General features: G+C 37.0%; 1 protein-coding gene across 1 annotated transcript in view; it reads right to left on the minus strand.

Moving 5' to 3' along the window:
• Positions 1–2,695: 2,695 nt before the first annotated feature.
• The window catches only part of PCDH7 (protocadherin 7), a 283,362-nt gene continuing 267,233 nt past the window's right edge, over positions 2,696–18,824 (minus strand). The window contains exon 3 of the mRNA XM_054203005.1: positions 2,696–7,063. Coding sequence (XP_054058980.1) covers positions 6,684–7,063 — 380 coding nt within the window. The 3' untranslated portion in view covers positions 2,696–6,683. The remainder of the gene's footprint in view (positions 7,064–18,824) is intronic.

The following is an 18,824-nucleotide window of genomic DNA, read 5'->3' on the forward strand; positions in this document are numbered from 1 at the left end:
TGTCTCAGTTAGAATCAGTTTCATTTTCTGTAATCATGTAATAGAGTTACTATAAAGGAAGAGAAAGCATCAAGAAGATGGTTTACCCCAACTAGACTTAGTACAAGTTATAAAACCTGCAAGTTCTTTCCGGAAGAAAGTGGAGGTGTACACTCATGAGGGGAAAAGACAGACTCCAGTATTAGAGATTTCATTAATGGGATTTTCTGTAGGTTCTGGAAATCCATGAGAGGTAGGTAATAAAAAGAGACAGCATTTTTTTTCCTCTTGCTCTAGTCTTTCCTTCCTTCTCTGATTCCCCACAGAAGTGGGAGAAACTTCGTGATTCATTCTTATTGAAGTTGCTTTCTCCATGACACTGAATTTCCCGAGTGTAAAATTTACCAAAGTGGGGGTTGACATGGTGTACTAAATCTGCTTTTATGCTACTTTGTTCCCTCTGCAATATTCTGGAAAGCAGTGGCAGTTGAAAGGTTTAGATTTTAATATTATTTTTTTTTTTATTCCTGATTGTAGTGTAAACGTGAAGATGTTGGTTGCATTGCTGAAAATAGAACAGAAATATGAAAACTATATCTTGGCTGTCTTGGTCTTTCCAAACCTGCCTTCTCCTACAGCGAATGCTGTAGAAGCCTGCTGAATTTTGCTTTTGTAAGCTTACATAGGAAGAATACTAAGATATAAATATTTTTAACCATTAATTAAATCTTTAAAAACACCACCTAAAATAGAATCACATGCCTTATAATTAGCAAGAATTCTTTCTTAGAAATTACAGTACCGTACTGTAGATAGCTACAAATTATGCATTAATATCTCCCTATTTTAGGATCCTTAAATCAGTTTGAAAGTCCTAAAGGGATTTATTTCTAACACTTCTGTGCCAATTACATTATACTTATTTGCTGTTCTTTGTTCCCTCTTCTCCCAGAGGCTATTCCATGCCACTACAGAATAGGTATTTTGCATTTTTTCCCTTGTTTCTTGGTAAGTATATCTAAGTCTTTAAACCAGTCATACTTGGTTTAGAATAAATAGCTGTATGAACCGACTGACTGGAATCCTATCATTTTACTAAGCAATATACTAAATATTCTTGTCTAACTGTGGCGTTGCTTTCTTCTATTGCATAGGCTAGATGATTTGCACATTTATGAACTATTAAGCATCTTCTATACACTCCCCTCAGGAGGCTCAATGAAGACGTGAAATTATTTCTGCCTAGGTCACATTTATTAATTTCAGTCTCTGCACAAGATTTACATTTTACTGCAGTGCAGGAGGGAGAAATGAAGCCAGGGTTAAAGGGGAGCATAAATTGTTAGCTTTTGCCAGTTTATATTATCCTCTCTTACCACTCTCTGTGGTTCAGGAAATTTATTTTATCTTCCTGTAATCACCTTCCTGGATGCAGTTGGTAAACAAGGAGAATGCAGATAAAAGACAAAATAAACAAACACAAGGTCATGCCTTGCATACTACATCTCGTATAAAATAAACATGAAAGCTTGATTGAAGTTACTCATTAAAATACCGCTACTGCTGAAAGAGGTTGAGGGGTAGCTCGTTCGAGTGCGATGTGGGAGAACGGGGGTCAGTTGGTGGATTGAACGCTCTCCATGGGCATGCAGATTCAGACCTCTGCTTACGGGAGGAAGAATCTTCCTTGACACGTTCGTTAAAGAAGACCAGGCAATGTTAACTGAAAGCACAGTCAGAGAAAGAAATTTGTAATGTAAAGTTTATTTAAAAAAAAAAAAAAAAAGTTCTGGTCAGCCTGTATTCACAGAAATCAAAGCCTAATCTGTAACTAAGGTAAAAGATAGAAACAGCACTTTCTGTGGTGTTCAGCGGGAAACTGTACACAATGATTTGCAGGGTCTTCGTAGCAATACTGTATTCTGTAGAAAACAACAGGGAGGGGGGTGAGTTTTAACCTTCGAGCCCTCTCCCCCACAAACATAATTTTCACATATTACAACTGATGCAAATCCCAACTTAACGGCTGTTTTGGAACCTGCTTTTTAAAAACAAATAAACAAAAAAAGCAGTATGTGATCCAGACAGCTACGGAATAAACTCTTTCTGCTTCTTAGATGTTCTTTCTTGAGGAGGGTTTGTTCTTGATCTGTCATTATGCTAAGATGGATAATTTGATTCACAGCTAGAAAGAACTGGAGGTTTTTATTTCACATTTTGCTCTGAAATGCTGCATTCATTGTGTTGTTCTTTTCAGCATTGATGCTTCACTGACATTTTAGGACTTGTTAATATTTCTAAACTTCTTGTAAAAAATGACAACCTTGCTGATAATTAGAAAATTGTCTTTCCCTAATGGAAATACCTGAGCTTTTACTTGTTATTCCTCTTAATATGAAGGTTTTAAACACATCTTAATAAGAAGCCCTTTTGAACAGTAGTCAGAAACAACTGCTGTCTTTACAAGTACATTATTTTTACTGCAAAAATAGCTGTATGCTGTCCTGAGTGACAATAACCTCTACTGAGTTTCACTCCGTAGACGGGTAAAACCTCAGCGATGTCAGCAGCTGCAGATGTGGCCAGTATAAAGGCAGTTTCATCTTTGCCATGCAAAACATAGGTTGAAAATGCAAACTATCATGTGATTTAATCCAGTAAAAGTGGAATAGCCTGTCAGAGAAAGTACACTGGCAAATGGGCAACCAGTTGAACATGTTATATTTTAATTTGCAGAGACAAAAATGACAAGCAATTTATTTACATAAAACTGTACAAAAGCAAATTAAATTATGTAAATATTTCATAAATAGAGGTGGACTAGCGTTTAATACATTTTGCCATGTTTAGCATAGTTGCGTGCATAGTGACTCATAATAAACAATGATAAATTGTTCTCTGCTTCACTATCAACATCCAAGTTGCAGAACAATAGTCAATGATTAATATTACAAACAGATCGTACCACACTGAATGCAAGTGCTTTAAAATTTAGGAAAAAGTTGTCTGAAAGCATACCCAGGTAGCTGGTGAATGTTGTCTTCTTCCTTGTGTTTATGCTCTTCAGTCGGTAGCACAACTTAACTGATGCACTTTCATTTCTATTGCTATTTCGTCTGCTTCGTTCCTTAAGGAAACACCGTGTATTTATCACCAATGAAACAGAAGGAAAAATATTTCGCTGTTCAAGTTCCTTACAAATGTTTGGTGACGGCTGGATTTATGGCAAGGTCTTTATCCATATTCTTGGTTTTCCTGCTTGACAACTTCCTAGGGTAGCCTTTCAGCCAATCATTTCAATCCCGTTTAAGTTTTTCCCCCACATAAAAATAATGTTTAACTTTTTTTTTTCCTGAAACTCAGGCAGCAGGCCAGTCAGAAACCATATTGAATAAACATAGTGGATCTGAGATCCAGAATGAGCATTAGATTTTAGACCAAAGCTATTGAATTGTCTAATACATATAAAGTTATATATTAACGCATCAATCTATAAAGGTGCCCTAATGTAAAATACATGCAAAGCTCGTTTGAGTTTCCCATGGAAGGAAATAAAAGGATGATTTCTATGTTGTACAACTGAAATGTGATGACAGCTAAAAGCAATTAAAAAAACCCCAACTTAATCGACAGTTTTCCTGGCAACATGAACTGGTGACACCTTGCTAAATAACTATAATATAGACTGATCGTAGTTTTCCAGGCAGCAGAATTAAAAACAAATGAAAACAACCCCAAATCCCACACAAATAGTAATAAAAAAAAATCCTCAAGACCTACTTAAACCACAGCCTTGTGTTAATAATGCTTAAGACTGGTCCATTAACTGAGTTTGGCAAAAGGCTTGTTTTTAAATATATTATTTATAATTTCTCAGAAAATAAACACAAGTAAATATACAGGTTCAAAAAAGTTGGGAATAGCCCCTTATCCCTCAGTGTTCAAACCCAACTACCACTTTACCATAATATTAGGTATAAAAGGCACAGTTGCATATTTCGCATTCACCCTAATTATTTTTTATAGTTTTATTTGTTTATTTTTATACAAAAGCACTCTTATTTATGGAGTGGCACCAGTTTTAACCTATTTCAAATAAAGAGGAAAAATACAAACACAAAATATATTTGTGTGTCATGCCAGGTCAGAAGAGTAATCAGCATATTAATAGTGGCTAGTTCCACTAGAATTACCGTGAATACTTACAGTAGATAGAATTTAAAAAAAACCTCTTTCACACCCATTTCAGATATAAGGAGATGCACACAAGTAAAGTATTTAATGACTGACTGTCTTATGTGGTGTAAAAATTGGTGAGTGACTGCTGATCCATTTAATCTGAAGGTCTTCTGTGACCTGTATTATTAGCCTTGTAGAAAAAGGGTCTAAGAATATATGGAACCAAGCTACCTAATTTTTTTTTTTTTGTATGTGTAATATTAAATAAAATCTTATTAAAGGAAATTCTGTTGAACACTTGTGTTATGCAATTGTGTATTCTGTTGAAACGTGCAAGAAAAATGTGTATACATTACATAAGCATTTTTAGAAGCATTTTTAAACAGGTACTTACAGATTATACAAAGCGGTAACTGCTGTATGCAGTCTCATAACAAAGTACTAGTTTGCATCTCTCCATATACTTAAATAATTAAACATAAAAATGTTCAATCATTATTAATCTTTGATTTTAATATCTTCTTTCTAAAATGTGCCCATTCATCATAACCGCTAGACACAAACTAATGTTACTTGAAGAAAGTAAACTTGAGGGAGGAGAACGAAATGGCCAATAATGGCACATCCCACTATATGGAGAAAAGAATTCAAAAGATAAATGTGATGAGTTGTCTTGATTTACCAACCTCTACTTTAGGCTGTTTAAGGTTATTTCTATGCAATTCTTCAAAGCAAGAGACTACCCAAAGCTACATTGTGACTACAGTATACTAGAGAGCCATCTAGCCATGCCTTAATGCCAGGTTAAAGAGCCAGGGATTTGAATGCTCCCCCCTCCTCGAGCTGTCCTTGCTGTGTTGTTCGATTGTCGTTTTCATCTGAATGGCTGAGCTCAGTCTGTCATTATTACTACAGCATCAACTACAAAGCAACTGGTTGAAATTCTGCAATTTTGTTGCTTTTATTGCACAAAAACCTGCTTCATTTCCTCTTCCCTTTCCAGAAGCGCTCACCATGAGAATCGGTAGAGACCAAAGCTCTTGGATACCATGGTGCCTTGGACTCCTTTTGACTCATCTTGATCTGCTAGGTGAGTATCACACCACCGTTTATCAGACCATTTTCTACACAGACTAAATGTTCCGAGTTTTGATGTCATTTAGTATTGCACTTCTCTTGGGTTTAATGCACTTGTGTTTCAAGAAAACCTGCGTTATATCTTTGACATAATTGAAGCAACTGGTAACCAATGACAAAAAACTTAGCAATCATTCCTTGCACTCTGAAAAGAAGGTTTTGTGTTTGACTTGTAATAGCCTCTTGTCACTGCATCATCCCATTGTCCACCCGTTCCATCCCACCAAGCACCGTCATTAACACAGCCTTCTATTACTACTATTGGGTTTTAATTTTGATCTTAAAAATTCCCTGGAACTGGCATATGCAGCATATCATATGCAGCATCTGCTGCAACATATCATGTCATTACAAAAAAAAAAAACCCCACATCAGTTCCTTTGTGCATTCGACTGAACCGCACTGGAAAATAAAACAAAAGTCATCTGGGCTTGTGAACTGTGCTGCTGTGCAAAATGTAACTGAAGGCGTGTTATGAGTACATGTGTGTATTTGTGAATATGTTAGTTTTCTACGCCAAGCCCCAATACTTAGCAGTTCCCCTGATCCGTTGTGTGATCTTTGGCCTTTTTGTTATTACCATCTTCCCAGCTAGATGTTAGTCTTGCCCAAAATAATGATTTTTAGAGTTTATCATTACTATCCTACGGTATACGTGTTACTAATTGTGTTTACGTTGAAGTAATCATTACAGAGAATGAAAGCGAAGGAGAGAAAGAGACACAGCAAGAACACACTTGTTCTATGGATAAAACAGAACCAGAGTTCATGAATCATCGTAAAGTATGCTGTGGTTTTGACTGCAGTCTCAGGCTGAACGTATTTCTGTTGCTTCCAGCCTCAGATAAGAGGTGAGAATATTAAAGCTGTGGTCTTCACAAAGTGCCTATTAATGATTATTCCTTTATATTTATCTCTATGTCTGTATGGTTTCTGAAGGATTGTCCCTGGTGGGGATCAGCAATATTCAGATGATATGTTTTGAATACATTTTCCCTGACCTGTTATCCTCAACAAGCCAGATGACAATCAAACAAAATGAGTGGCTTAACTCATGCTTCTGCAGAGGGGAAACAACAGTGTGTTGTGTTCTTTTTAATCAAGCTCGTTACTATGGGAGGAATTTGCAACCATAGATTTAGGAAAATAAAAATCAGTGAGGGGGAATTAGACATGCAAGTAACAACGTTTTCTACATTGTACAGTATAGTCAGGCAGACAGTATAATTAAATGCCTGCTATGGAGGCAGAAGTGGCAGGCAGATCTTTTGTCTCTTTGGTGGCCCCCTCTTTTTTGTTTCTCGTTTTTGTTAAAATTGTTTCGATTTTAAGACTTTTGCCCCTTTTCTTTCTTATAACATGAAAGAACTTTGTTGCTGCTTTTTAGCCTACAGGTAAACTTCTCTTCTAGTTAGAGTATTGACAGGAGATGGCTTGTATTCCCCTGTCTGTGTAAGGGGGATATCCTCTGGATTGCCTTCTTCATTTTTGCTGAAACTAGCCGCGCTGAAGGTCTCATAGGATGAGGTCAACTTTTTGTTAAGGAGGTTTCTGTTGCGATCACCCATGAGGGAGGCTTCTCCATTGGCCAGCTTTTCCTGACTGCCCCGTTCATCGACAGGCATGAAAGTGGAGAGTTTTGGCTGGCTCTTCTGCTTTCTTTCAGGAGAAGTGCGAACTGGCATCCAGCAGGAGTCCGAGTGGCCATACTCATCACATTCTCGGGTACACTTCCCTGTCAGGGCTACATCTGGTAGAGGCCTTGAATCTGAAAGTAAAATAGAGTCGTCTTTACAAATGAATAATATTGCAATGACTTCCAGTGAAACTGCAAATCTTTAAATTCTCAAAAGGTATTTTTAAAGGTCTTGGCAAGAATGTTGCAGTAAGTTCCTCAGTAATAGTTTGGTTTACGTTGCGTGTGCCCCTAGGCAACAAATGTCTCTGTACAGTTATCCTCAACCACCAGCACTAAAAAATAAGACTATTAAGCGACTTCCTGCGCTTGTAAATCCATCTCAAAGGCATTTGACATTAGGTAATGAATGACTTTTGACGTCTAAAAGAGTCCAACAAGCACTTAATTACATACTGCCAATTTTCTTGAAATTATTAAAAATACCTTTCTTTGAATTTTTTGTAAGGAATACTTGTAATTCATGTGAAAGGAACCTGAGGCCCTGGACCCTGCGAATACTCATGAACATGCTTAACTCCCTGCAAGTAAGCAGCTCCATTATTAACCATGGGACTCAATTTGCATATCGTGTAAACCTCTGCCTGTATTTCTCAGGACTGGGCGTTAGTTGTTAGTACACAATATGTTATATGAATGGTACAATCAATGATTAGTAGAACATATAAAAAAACCTGCTTTTGGTTATAAATGTAATCTGCTATGTATGGGTAAAGCTGTTCTGTGTGCTGTGTTTGCATGTGAAGCGACAGGGAGAATCTGAGTGCTGCCCGAATAGATACACGAACATTTTATACGTCGCTTGGTGTGTTAGAAGGTGTCCTGTTCCAGATCACTGTGCCTAAGCTTTCTAGCTACTGTCCTTGTAAGAGCTTTCACTGAAAACTAGCAAAGTTCAGGGGACTGCAGGACTGAATCCCACCTGATAAAAACACAGGTAGTTTTTAATATTCATATTTTGACACTTGCATTGCAATTGAATTAAAAAGCTACCTCAACTGTTTTAAGCACTGGGTAAGATTCTGAAACCTTGTTTTTATTCAGTTATATTGTACTTTATGGTCTACAAGAAATAGCTGGAGCTGCCTACAAAGTAACAACATGATATTCAGACAATTAAAGTTGACAAAGAACAAAAGTCAGTAAGTAAATGAATTTTTCCAGTTTCTTTAATGACTTCCATATGATACGACTTATTTGATGAAACTTTTATGTTTCTTTTATAAAAAACAGATTATCTTGAAAAGGAGCAAGGAGCTTCAGCATGGAAACACAATCAGGTATTTCATAGGGTCTGTGGCAACTTTCTACCTTCCCCAAATTCATGAGAACAGTAATTTTACCAGTAATAACTTATGCCTTATAAAATATCTTTCAAAGATCTATTTAGCCTTCATTTTGTTACTTCTATTTTGCCTATTTTTCTTTGATTTTGGCTGCCACATAACCTTCTCAAACAGTGACAGTTCCAACTGTGAATTTTTTATAAATTAGTAACTACTGAGGTTTAAAAAAAAAGCAACTAAAAATCTTTTGCCCCTTCCAGAATAAACTGTTTTAATTTAAAATATTTAGAACAGGTGCTTGCAGAGAAAACATATTTAATTTTAGCATCTGCAGATTTAACCCTGATAGAATTGCAAAAACCCCTGAAAGTCAGATTTATGTTCATCCTGTCCTGATTTTTTCATGCATTTAAACATTCATTTAATTAGTAATTTGTTGCAGTATCATGAAGAATATACATATTATTTATTATTAATTATCAACAATTTTATATAATCTGATGTATTCTGAAGACTGTATAATATTTCATATTTCAATATGTCACTCGTTTTAATGAGGAAAACAGCACTGATTTTTAGATCAGCTAACTCTGTAGCTGAGATGTATAAGGCTGGGAGGAGGGAACTGAGGTTTGGGTTTGTTGTTTTTATTTTGGTGTTTGGTTTGGTTTTTTTCCAGTTGTACTTTTTAAGGCTTTTGCATTTAGACTCAGCCATGATTCCCAATTCTTTTCAATGAAGAATGCAAAGACTGCGGACAGTTATCAGCCTATCAGTTTTCAGATGACTGTGTTCTGGAGATGTAGACAGAAGATGTGGACTGTGACAGGAAAATTCTCTATTTGTCAGCTAAATCTAGTATTATTCTGGCACTCCCTAAAGGTAAGAAGCATAATTAGCTGCTGAGCTGCACGTAACGTGCTGTGATTTTTAAACAGAAAAACTGGGCAAATCCCCTTCCCATCTAAATCTCAATAAACTCTTCAAACAGCACTTTATTTCCAAACAATGACCATTAAGCATTATGCTTGCTACTAGTATTTCAATTATTACTCTGGCAGAATATTAGCAAATGCTTATCATGGCAATATGTCTGACCTTTATTTAAAATATAGGAGGATGTGTTTATCGAAAACGGGGGGGGGGGGGGGGTTTGTTGTTGTTTGTTTGTTTGCTTTTCCCAGACTGAAACAGTTAATATCTCATTATATCTGATGGTTTCTTTTTAATGCAAACAAGTCCTGAGCCAGCATTACTTGAGTTGATAACAATCTTTGCCTTGCTAGTGGTCCTTGAATCACACACTTCAAAAGTTACCATTTCGCACTATAGTGCATCCACTATTCACTTCTGGACAAATATTGTAATTCCTTATTGTAAAGCATGAGGATTTACTCTACAATTCAGCCTTATAGCGCTGTGTTATGAAGCGGCAACCTCTAAGTCAGCATGTGGCTGACTCGCACTGTTGGGTTATCTGATAAACCTCATCTTCACACCCACAAAAGAGTTCAGATAGACACTGACAAGATAATACTAGCCCAAATAATACATCCACAGGCTACTCCCAGGCCCATCACAGGTCCATTGGCCCAGGCTCAGAGGAGCACAGGGGCGTACAGTGGCAGACAGGAACACAAATCAAGGACTTGGAAGGAACAACCAGCTTGTAATGAAGGGCCCCTCCCAGGCTATCCTAGCAGAGCCGTCAGCCCCCTTGTCTGGGTGTGAAACTCAACACAAGACGTTGGCAGCTGCTCTCCAGACCGTCTTTCTGCCTAACAGGGGAATTGCTGCCTAGGTATGTAGGACACATTATGGGATATGGGGGAAAAGCAGTTTGAGATAGCACAGGACTTCTTATTACATGATGTTTAGGGGAGGAACCAAAGGGAGGACAAGGGAGGAGTTTTGGTGATTTGGGGAGGAACAAGGGTGAGAAAATAGAGATAAGGAGATAAAAGGGTCAGTCACATGTATTTTGCTGACTAATAAGCTTGTCTGGTCGTCCCCTGTGCCCGATCAGCCCCATCTGTCCTATCTTCTTATTAAATTCCTTTCTAACTCCTAGATATGTGCTCTTTATTATGTGTGCATGTATACATATGTGCACGTCCAGTCTGACTGGTGGACTTCCATCCTGTCCAGACAGAGAGGGGAGCAGGATGAGGCCACTGGTGCTGTCTGTGTTCGTGTGAGTGCTCTGAGTGTCTGTGATCTGTGTGGTCAACTATGTATATAATTGGTGTGTATGTGTGCTCTCTGTGTGTGCCTACTGGGAATACATCTCCATCTTTGCTGCTGGTTGGACCTGGAGACATGGAACAGCAGCAGCAGCCTCGCCTCCCTCAGGCTGTTAGATCTGGTGTGATGTATTTTCCTATAAAACACCCTTCATTAGTATTTGGCACGAACAGTTAACGTAGCCTTCTACTCCATTGCTTTCTTGTATCTGTTCTAAGAGCTTGAATCAGAACAGCATTTAAGCCCAAATTTAATCTGACATGTTTTCTAATCTATTGTATTTAACTGCTTTTCTGTTTAAAAGACGGACATAACTTCAGCATTTGGCAGGTGAGGGAAAGGTGGTGCAGTGAAGGAGGGAATGTTTTTTTTTGGGTGTGTTTGTCCTGGGTTTGACTGGAATACACTTAATTTTCTTACTATCAGCTGGTATAGCGCTACTTTTTGTATTTGGGATAAGAATAATGTCGATAACGCAATGATGCTTTGAGTTGTTGCTAAGCACTCGAGGCCATTTCTGCTCCTCATGCTGCCCCACCAGCGAGTAGGCTGGGAGTACACAGGAAGCTGGGAGGAGACACAGCCAGGACAGCTGACCCCAACTGACCAAAGGAATATTCCATACCATATGATGCCATGCTCAGCGTATAAAGATGGTGGAAGAAGAAGGAAGGGGAGGATATTATGGCGTTTTTTTTTCCCAAGTAACCATTATGCCTGATGGAGCCCTGTGATCCTGGAGATGGCCAAACACCTGCCTGCTGACGGGAAGCAGTGAATGAATTCCTTGTTTTGCTTTGCTTGCGTGCACAGCTTTTTCTTTACTTATTAAACTGTTTTTATCTCAACCCAGGAGTTCTCCTTTTTTTTTTCTGAAGAGGGGGAGACGTCAGCGAGCGGCTGTGTGGTCCTAGTTGCCAGCTGGGGTTAAACCATGGCAGTGTTATATCAGAAGACAGGTAAAACATCCTGTGCTGTCAGTTATTACCAGTACCTAAACTAGTCATTTAAGGGCAACTCGGGTACTTTCTATACACTGCAGTAGGTAACAGAGATTTAACCTTCATTTCAAATAAACTGCCACACCACTTCAGCTACAAAGTAATTAAATGTATTTTTGCTAACTCCCTGAACAGTGACCCTCTTTTGCAGAGTACTGACTTTATGCTCCTTTTTACAATATCTAGCCCATGGAGAGATGAACAATCTCTGAATTAAAAAAAAAAAAAAAAAAAAAAGTTAATCTTGTCCTCTAGCATAATTTACATCCAAACATAACTATCTCAAACTGACATGTTTTTTTAAGTACTCTTTAGTTTAAAAGTTTTAGTAGCGACCACCCTACTAGCTGGCAAACCTAATGGAATATGACACAGCGAAGGATTTGTTAGCACAGTTGGCAAATCACCAAGGAAGAGTACAAGAGATTTCTACCATGGTTACATATCTGGAAACTGACTAAAATAAATGCTTAAGATGCCAGTTATTAACAAACAAATTTCATCACAATGCTAATTAGTGAGAAAGTAAACCTGGTGAAATGGTATTTCTTGTAATACAGAAATTTGTAGATTTGTTTACGCATAGACTACTCAAATTTAAACTTTTATTTGCATAAAATTATCTTCAGAGTTACAATGGAAGATGTAATCTATTTTCAAACATACCCTCTTACTGTGTCTCTACATCAGAACTAGCTATTGCTTGACTATTTACAAAGATGTTGTAAACCCAGTCCCCAAAATGCAGATATTTAGACAAGTTTCTAGGTATACATGTAAATGGAGACTTGAAAAGTGACTACTTATAAAGTAGATCTCATTTGCAACTGCTCACACTTCGGCTTAAAATAAATTGGAGAACACTAATTTACAGGGTCTCACAATCTACTTTCTCATTGCATCAATATAAGCTTCCACCAATGATTTCCAGAGTTAGCTGATAAAAGCTTTTTTTTTTTTTTCAAATCATACTTATCATTAATCCAAGAAATTTTTAAAAATTTATCATTAATTTCTGAGATGTGATAGCTTATATTTCCCATAAAACTTTGCATGAAAGCATGCAAATGAATGGAGTTATTTCTATGTATGCTTATGTTTCTGTTGATTGTAGCTGACTGTTGCTTTAGGGCTAGAAGAATTGCTTGTTATCAAAAAAGGAAGGCACCTAGCACAGCAGTGTGGAGAGGGGAAATATGATCTTTGATATCCAGTTTAGAGCCAAAAAAATTAACAACTGAAATATTCTACCCAAGCAATTTTGCATTATTTTCTCTCCTCCCATTCCTTACCAAAGAAGGTCAATATATTTCATCAAGTACAGATAAAGCGTTATGAACACAGTAGTCAACGAGTACAAGTTACAAGTTATGTGCTTTTTTGTACACACACATTGCAGAAATGTAATGAGGGATGCACGCTCACTCTGGCCCCGCTCCACCTATTTTTTAACAACTGTTCTTGTACAATATATTTTATACAAACCCAGCTTTATCAATTATTCATGACATGGTCCTAGCACATACACTCTTTTGGAGAAAGATTCAAGGAGCTTTTCTTTTTCTCATCTTTTGAAAACCACACACAGAACCTATGGTAACAATCTTTAGATGTACTTAAGTAGCGAAGAGCTCTGTTCCACTTATCTGTGGTCATGGAAAACCCTTCGGAGCAATACTGACACCCTATCTAGATACAATAACTTGAACATTCCCAGAAAGAACTCTGTGCCCAGAAAGCATTCCTAGCTGTAGACTTTTCTTGAGGAGTACATGACCACAGTAGCCATACAGTACTACAGCAGTACAACAGTACTTCTGTAAACCGTGCAGCTTGGTCCACAGGATCTGAGGAGTCATTGGCAGGTGAGTTCTAAATAGTATCTATGACAAATCAATGACTACATGCAGATTTTGCTGCCTTCCCCCATTGATGGACCCATAACATCCCTGCATGGTTCCAGTTACTGAGGACCTGTAAAGAATGCCCGTGCAGTTGTTCCACACTACTGTGAGAGAAGAAAAAGGAACAGCAACTGTCATATGGTAATGATAAGAGACTGTGGTTTGGTTCCCATCTTTTCCCGCACTCTGTACAAAATTATATTTTACTCAGGGGACGATCCAAAATTCAAGTGAAACACCAGTAAGGCTATGTAATTAACCAGGAGTCCATTTACATAGCTTTTATACTACATGGTTGTCTGTTTTATGAGCTGTGTGATTGGAGACACAATAGAGCTCTTAAAGCATAACAAGTATTGACTACATGATCAGAGAACAATAATGCAGAAAACAGCCGAGAGGGTACATATTGCAGAAAATCACTGTTTAAGGGGGCAACAAAAGCTAAGCTATAGTGATACACAGCTACAACAGTACTGTCTTTGAAATTACTGTCTCCTAATTGCAGTAATTCAGGAACTGCACCCCTGTTAGTGCTGTGGCATATTTTGACATGCCAAGACCCTATTAAAATACTTAAACACGTTTGAAGGCATCAGCAACTTCTTTCTCTGCACCTCAGGCTAAATACAGTTAAACAGCAATTGAACATATCTCGAGAAGCATTTAGTGCCCCAAGGCTTGGACTGCTGTCATTCTGAATGTGCCATTATCGTGTACCGCAGAGACAGAGCATGCCATCTCTCAAACAGTCCTACTGAATAAAGTCAAACACAAATCCACTGTTTGAGACATGCCAACTGCACTGAAGTAATTAATATATTAATTGCTTTTGCACTAGAATAATTTCACGTATATCATGCCCAATTCTGAAATTCTTTTCAGTGCTTAAGAAAATAATTCAGAGTACAGAAAGGCTTACATGTACAGTGATTGACTGATTAATACTGTGAGAGGAAGGATATAAAATAATGAATTCTGAACCTTTTTATTCTTTCGTTATGCAAGGAAAAAGCAACATAGAATGAAAGTGAGAATTTTCAAGACTTTACTTGAAAAATGGTAAAATAAAAGTATCCCTTAAACAATTCCTAAGAACGGCAAGACTCACTACTGTAGCGTGTCAAAGGTCCAAGTATTTAGCTGGTTTCAAAAGAGAGTAGAGGGAATTTTCAAAGCAAACATGAGATGCTATATAGTCCTCTACCACTAAAACTAGTAAAAATAAAACAAGCAAACAAAACGTCACAATAAAAAAATAGAAACAGGTAACTGATGCTTTAACATTGGAAAAAAAGTTCATGCTAGATGAATGAAAGTGAATTAGCTAAAAGAGAGGGCAGCTGAGGCAGAAAACAGCACTTTTCATGCACCTAAAAAGCTATAGTAAAGCCAAGAGTGGGAACAACCCGTTTTGCAGGCTCATAGTGGAAAGGACCAAAAGTAATGGCTCGATTGTAGCGATGACAAATCAGGTTAGAAATTAGGAAAAAAACCTGGAGGATAAATGTAGTGATGGAAGCTTAGAGAGTCTCCACCACTGGGAGGGCTTTACGAATGCCTAGAAAAACTTCTCCCAAGGTAACATAAACGTGACTAATCCTTCCTTGTGAAAGGATGCACTGAATGACCTCTAAAGGTTCCCTTCAACTCTGCAATTCTGTTAATGTGATTACTAACACTTATGTACTTTGGCCTCAATCCAATCCTTAACTGGCTTTGGGTTAAGATTCTTGACTTATTTGGTAATAAATCAACCTTAGAAGCTGGGCTTAGGTTCAGCCAGAAGTCCATTTTAGAATAACGTCCTCCTTAAAATTTTATGTTAATAGAATTACAAACGAAACCCCCAAATGGCCGGACCATTTAAGACAGCTGTTAATCAAAGGAATAGAGAAACAAAGCCACCAATGCTAAAAAAAACCAAACACTCTCAAGTTCCAAAATGATAACCTAACATTTATAAAATCTTCTTGCCTGAGTCCAAACACATCCAATTCCATTTTACAGTTTCATCAAAAAGTTAAAAATTGAATACTGCTTCTACCTGTAGTGGTGCAAAACAAATATCATGCCTCTGAAGTCCATTAAATCTGAAACTGGTGTAAGAGAGACTCTGTAAAGCAGAAAATTTCAACAGTGTTTACTTCTTACATGAAATTTCGGTTTGCGTAATACCTTGCATAATACCTGCCTTTGTTTTAGGAAAGAACAGAGTCAAATAAGATAAAGAATGTGTAAGATTTTGATGTATTTTGTTCCATTTAACAGACTATACCAGACTGTATAGCTATTTAACATGACTCAGACACATAACCAAAGAAATATTACCCAAGCAATAAATTTCCTGGCTTAGATTCCATGGTTATTTCTATCACAATTGCCCCCAGCAGATTAAAATACAATATTCTGTAGTTGTTCTTCTAATTATAGAATAACTCCATAAAAAAGTTTCCTACCAAAATTAAGGATTGTACCAGCTCAGTAGTACTGCATCTGTGATCATCAAGGAATCACCGATATTTCACAATTGACTTAAAGACTGTTCATACGAAAAACAGACCTGTGGTTTGTTCCCCTCCCCAACCAAATAACTAGTTGTACTCTTCCAGGCCCAAATCATATTGCTCCGTTGACTGTCAGTGGAGAACCACAATATCGTTTGCATATGTATTACGTGTAAGTGCAATAAAATTCTACAGAGTTAAGTCTAGACAAATACTAATTTAAAACCTTGATTATATTATAATACAAAAGGAAGCACATTTGAAACACATAGTTTTCTCTTGTCTAAGTTGTATTTATCCTGTAGTTCAGACTTTATAGTTTCATTTTTGTTCACAAGACCAATTGCATACATATAATGAGGACCAGGAAGTATCAGTTTATGTGATGGCAGTGGCAAGTACTTTGCTAAATACACCACACTGAACTTAATTTCCCTAGATTTTAATTTTCTAGATTTAAATGTAATTGCTACAAGACTCCTTGTAATCCTGTTAAATCCTTTGATAGCCTGATTTACTTCTATCACTGAAATGGCAACATATCCTTCAGAAAAGTAGGACTTACACTTACTATGGCTTCCTGAAGTAGCGTAAACATTAAGATGTAGGAAATATTTAAGCTGTCTAATTGTTCTGCCAAGCTGATGCTAAAGTATTAATCTGTCACTGTGTCAAATTACATACTTTTATTTTTTTTCAGCAAAATGTGTCAGTGCTTAACAAACTCTGAGCTGAAAAAATTTGTGGAGCAATTAGAATGTCAGCTCTCTTAAAGATAACTTAAGAATAAGTCTGAATCAGGGCTCAAAAGTCGACATAATTTCCTTGATATTTATGCCAAAGTGATGGGACTGCAGGAGCTCTAAGGGAACAGAGTAGCGAACAGCCATTATTAGCTTATCTCAGCTGTATAGTGCGGCTCCCCTTTATTGCAATTCTTGGCGGTAAGGATATAATAATGTATTTTCTTCATCAGGAATGGACGCACCGGGTAGCTCTTGCCACAAGAGACAAACAAGGTTACGTGATTTCCTCTCATCTCCCTACAATTCATACCCATGTCATTCAAAAAGCAACTTCTTTCTGGAGATAATCCAAGTAACATTTTCTAGGGGATACTAGTGAATACATTGCTGCCATTTAGAAACTAAAAGCACAATCCTAAACAATGTTCAATGTCATTAGATCTTACGGATATCCCACAAGTACCTCAGAGGATATCCAGAATCGATAATCAGTGACTTGGGAGACCGGCAAGCTGTTCTGTAAGCTTGATATACTTTCATATCTTTCAGTGAGTTTTTTCTTACAGACTTCCTCTGCCACATGAGATAGTAACTTGAACTGACTGTCTTGATAGAACCACTGCATTCCTGAAAATGAAATGCTTCATACAGCTCTACTTCATGCAGCAACACATTGCTGGATTCTGGATCTTATTTCATTCCCCCATATAGAGAATAAAATAATACATAATAACATATATTAAATAGTAGTACTGCTTTTACAAAAAGGGAATTACTTGTGTTCCCAGGAGGGTTTCTGTGTGAGTCACGTAATGTTTGTTTTGTCATAGAACCTCAAAGGTTAAACTTGAACAGTAACTGTAAAATGTGCTAAAGCTCTACTAATTTATATTACATTATTTTCAAATGGGGGGAAGAAGAAAGTTCTCCATGCTCTGCTTGTAAACGATCATCTAAATAATGTAGAGCTCAGCATGAAGCAGAAACAAATAACTTGTGACTACTTGTCTTTTTAGTAGCTGTCAAGAGGAAGTTGTAAGAAGAAATACAGCCATCATGTGAAGGATTCATTTAACCTTTTTTGTCACATAAAGGGAACTTTATTCCACACAATGGAAAAAATTAATCACTTATCTGTTCATGTCATAGATGTTTCTCTCACAAATATACATATAAATTTGTAATTTTACTTACTTAATCATACCAGCAAGATCTGGGAAACAACAAAATTTAATTCAATTCAGTGAATTGAAAAGTAAAAAGAGCGTATTTTTCATTCCTTTAGCAGAAGATCCACATGATGCAAGACCTAAATTAATGTTAAAAATAGAAATAAAAACCATTTTAAGATTACTGTATTAAAGCACATGTTTTCCTGTTTATATAAGTATACTCCAGAGGTAATGGGTCAAAATTTTATAAAATATAGTGCTCATCTTCATTAATCATGAAGATGATTAATGAAACTATAAAGAAGTATACTTCAGAAGTATAACCTCACACAACTCAGGAGTAAATGGTAATACTACCGCACGTCACAGGGAAAGGAAATGGTTTACTGATTAACTAGTTACAGACTCTTGTCTTTTATTCCATGTCAGTGGCATAAGCCACTCTGGTCTTTACAGCAATTGTTTTGGAACTCTCAAATTGTCCTAAGAAGAATTCTTACCCAGAAATTAATCCACCTAAGTAAGTTTGTAGTTTTGATATAAGTGCCGATGCTTTCTCACTGAGACGATGCAGGCGAGGGGGAGTGTTGAGGGTTTTTTTTGTTGTTATTGTTGTTTTTATAGTAAGTATGTGGAAAAGTCTTCACACCTCAAAAAATACAAAAAGATAATGAATCTCTCAGTGTGATTTATGTCCTGCTCAGAGGGATTTTTTTCATTAAATTCTTTTATTGATTTTTCAGCTCTGTGTGCAGATTACAGCTAGCGAATTAATTACAAACATAGGCTCAGAATGGTTACATCCTTATGACAGATTCATCTGGGTTACAGTCCATTAGTAATTAAGTATTAAGCACAGCACTAATTCCCCTTGTGCATGTACAGCAGAAAGACTGTAAGCATACACATGAATCATGGGGATGTTATACTAAAAGATATTAGGGTATCACTGTTTATCTCCCTATACAATGGA

This window comes from Rissa tridactyla, chromosome 5 (assembly GCF_028500815.1).
Source record: "Rissa tridactyla isolate bRisTri1 chromosome 5, bRisTri1.patW.cur.20221130, whole genome shotgun sequence".
Classification (NCBI taxonomy): domain Eukaryota; kingdom Metazoa; phylum Chordata; class Aves; order Charadriiformes; family Laridae; genus Rissa; species Rissa tridactyla.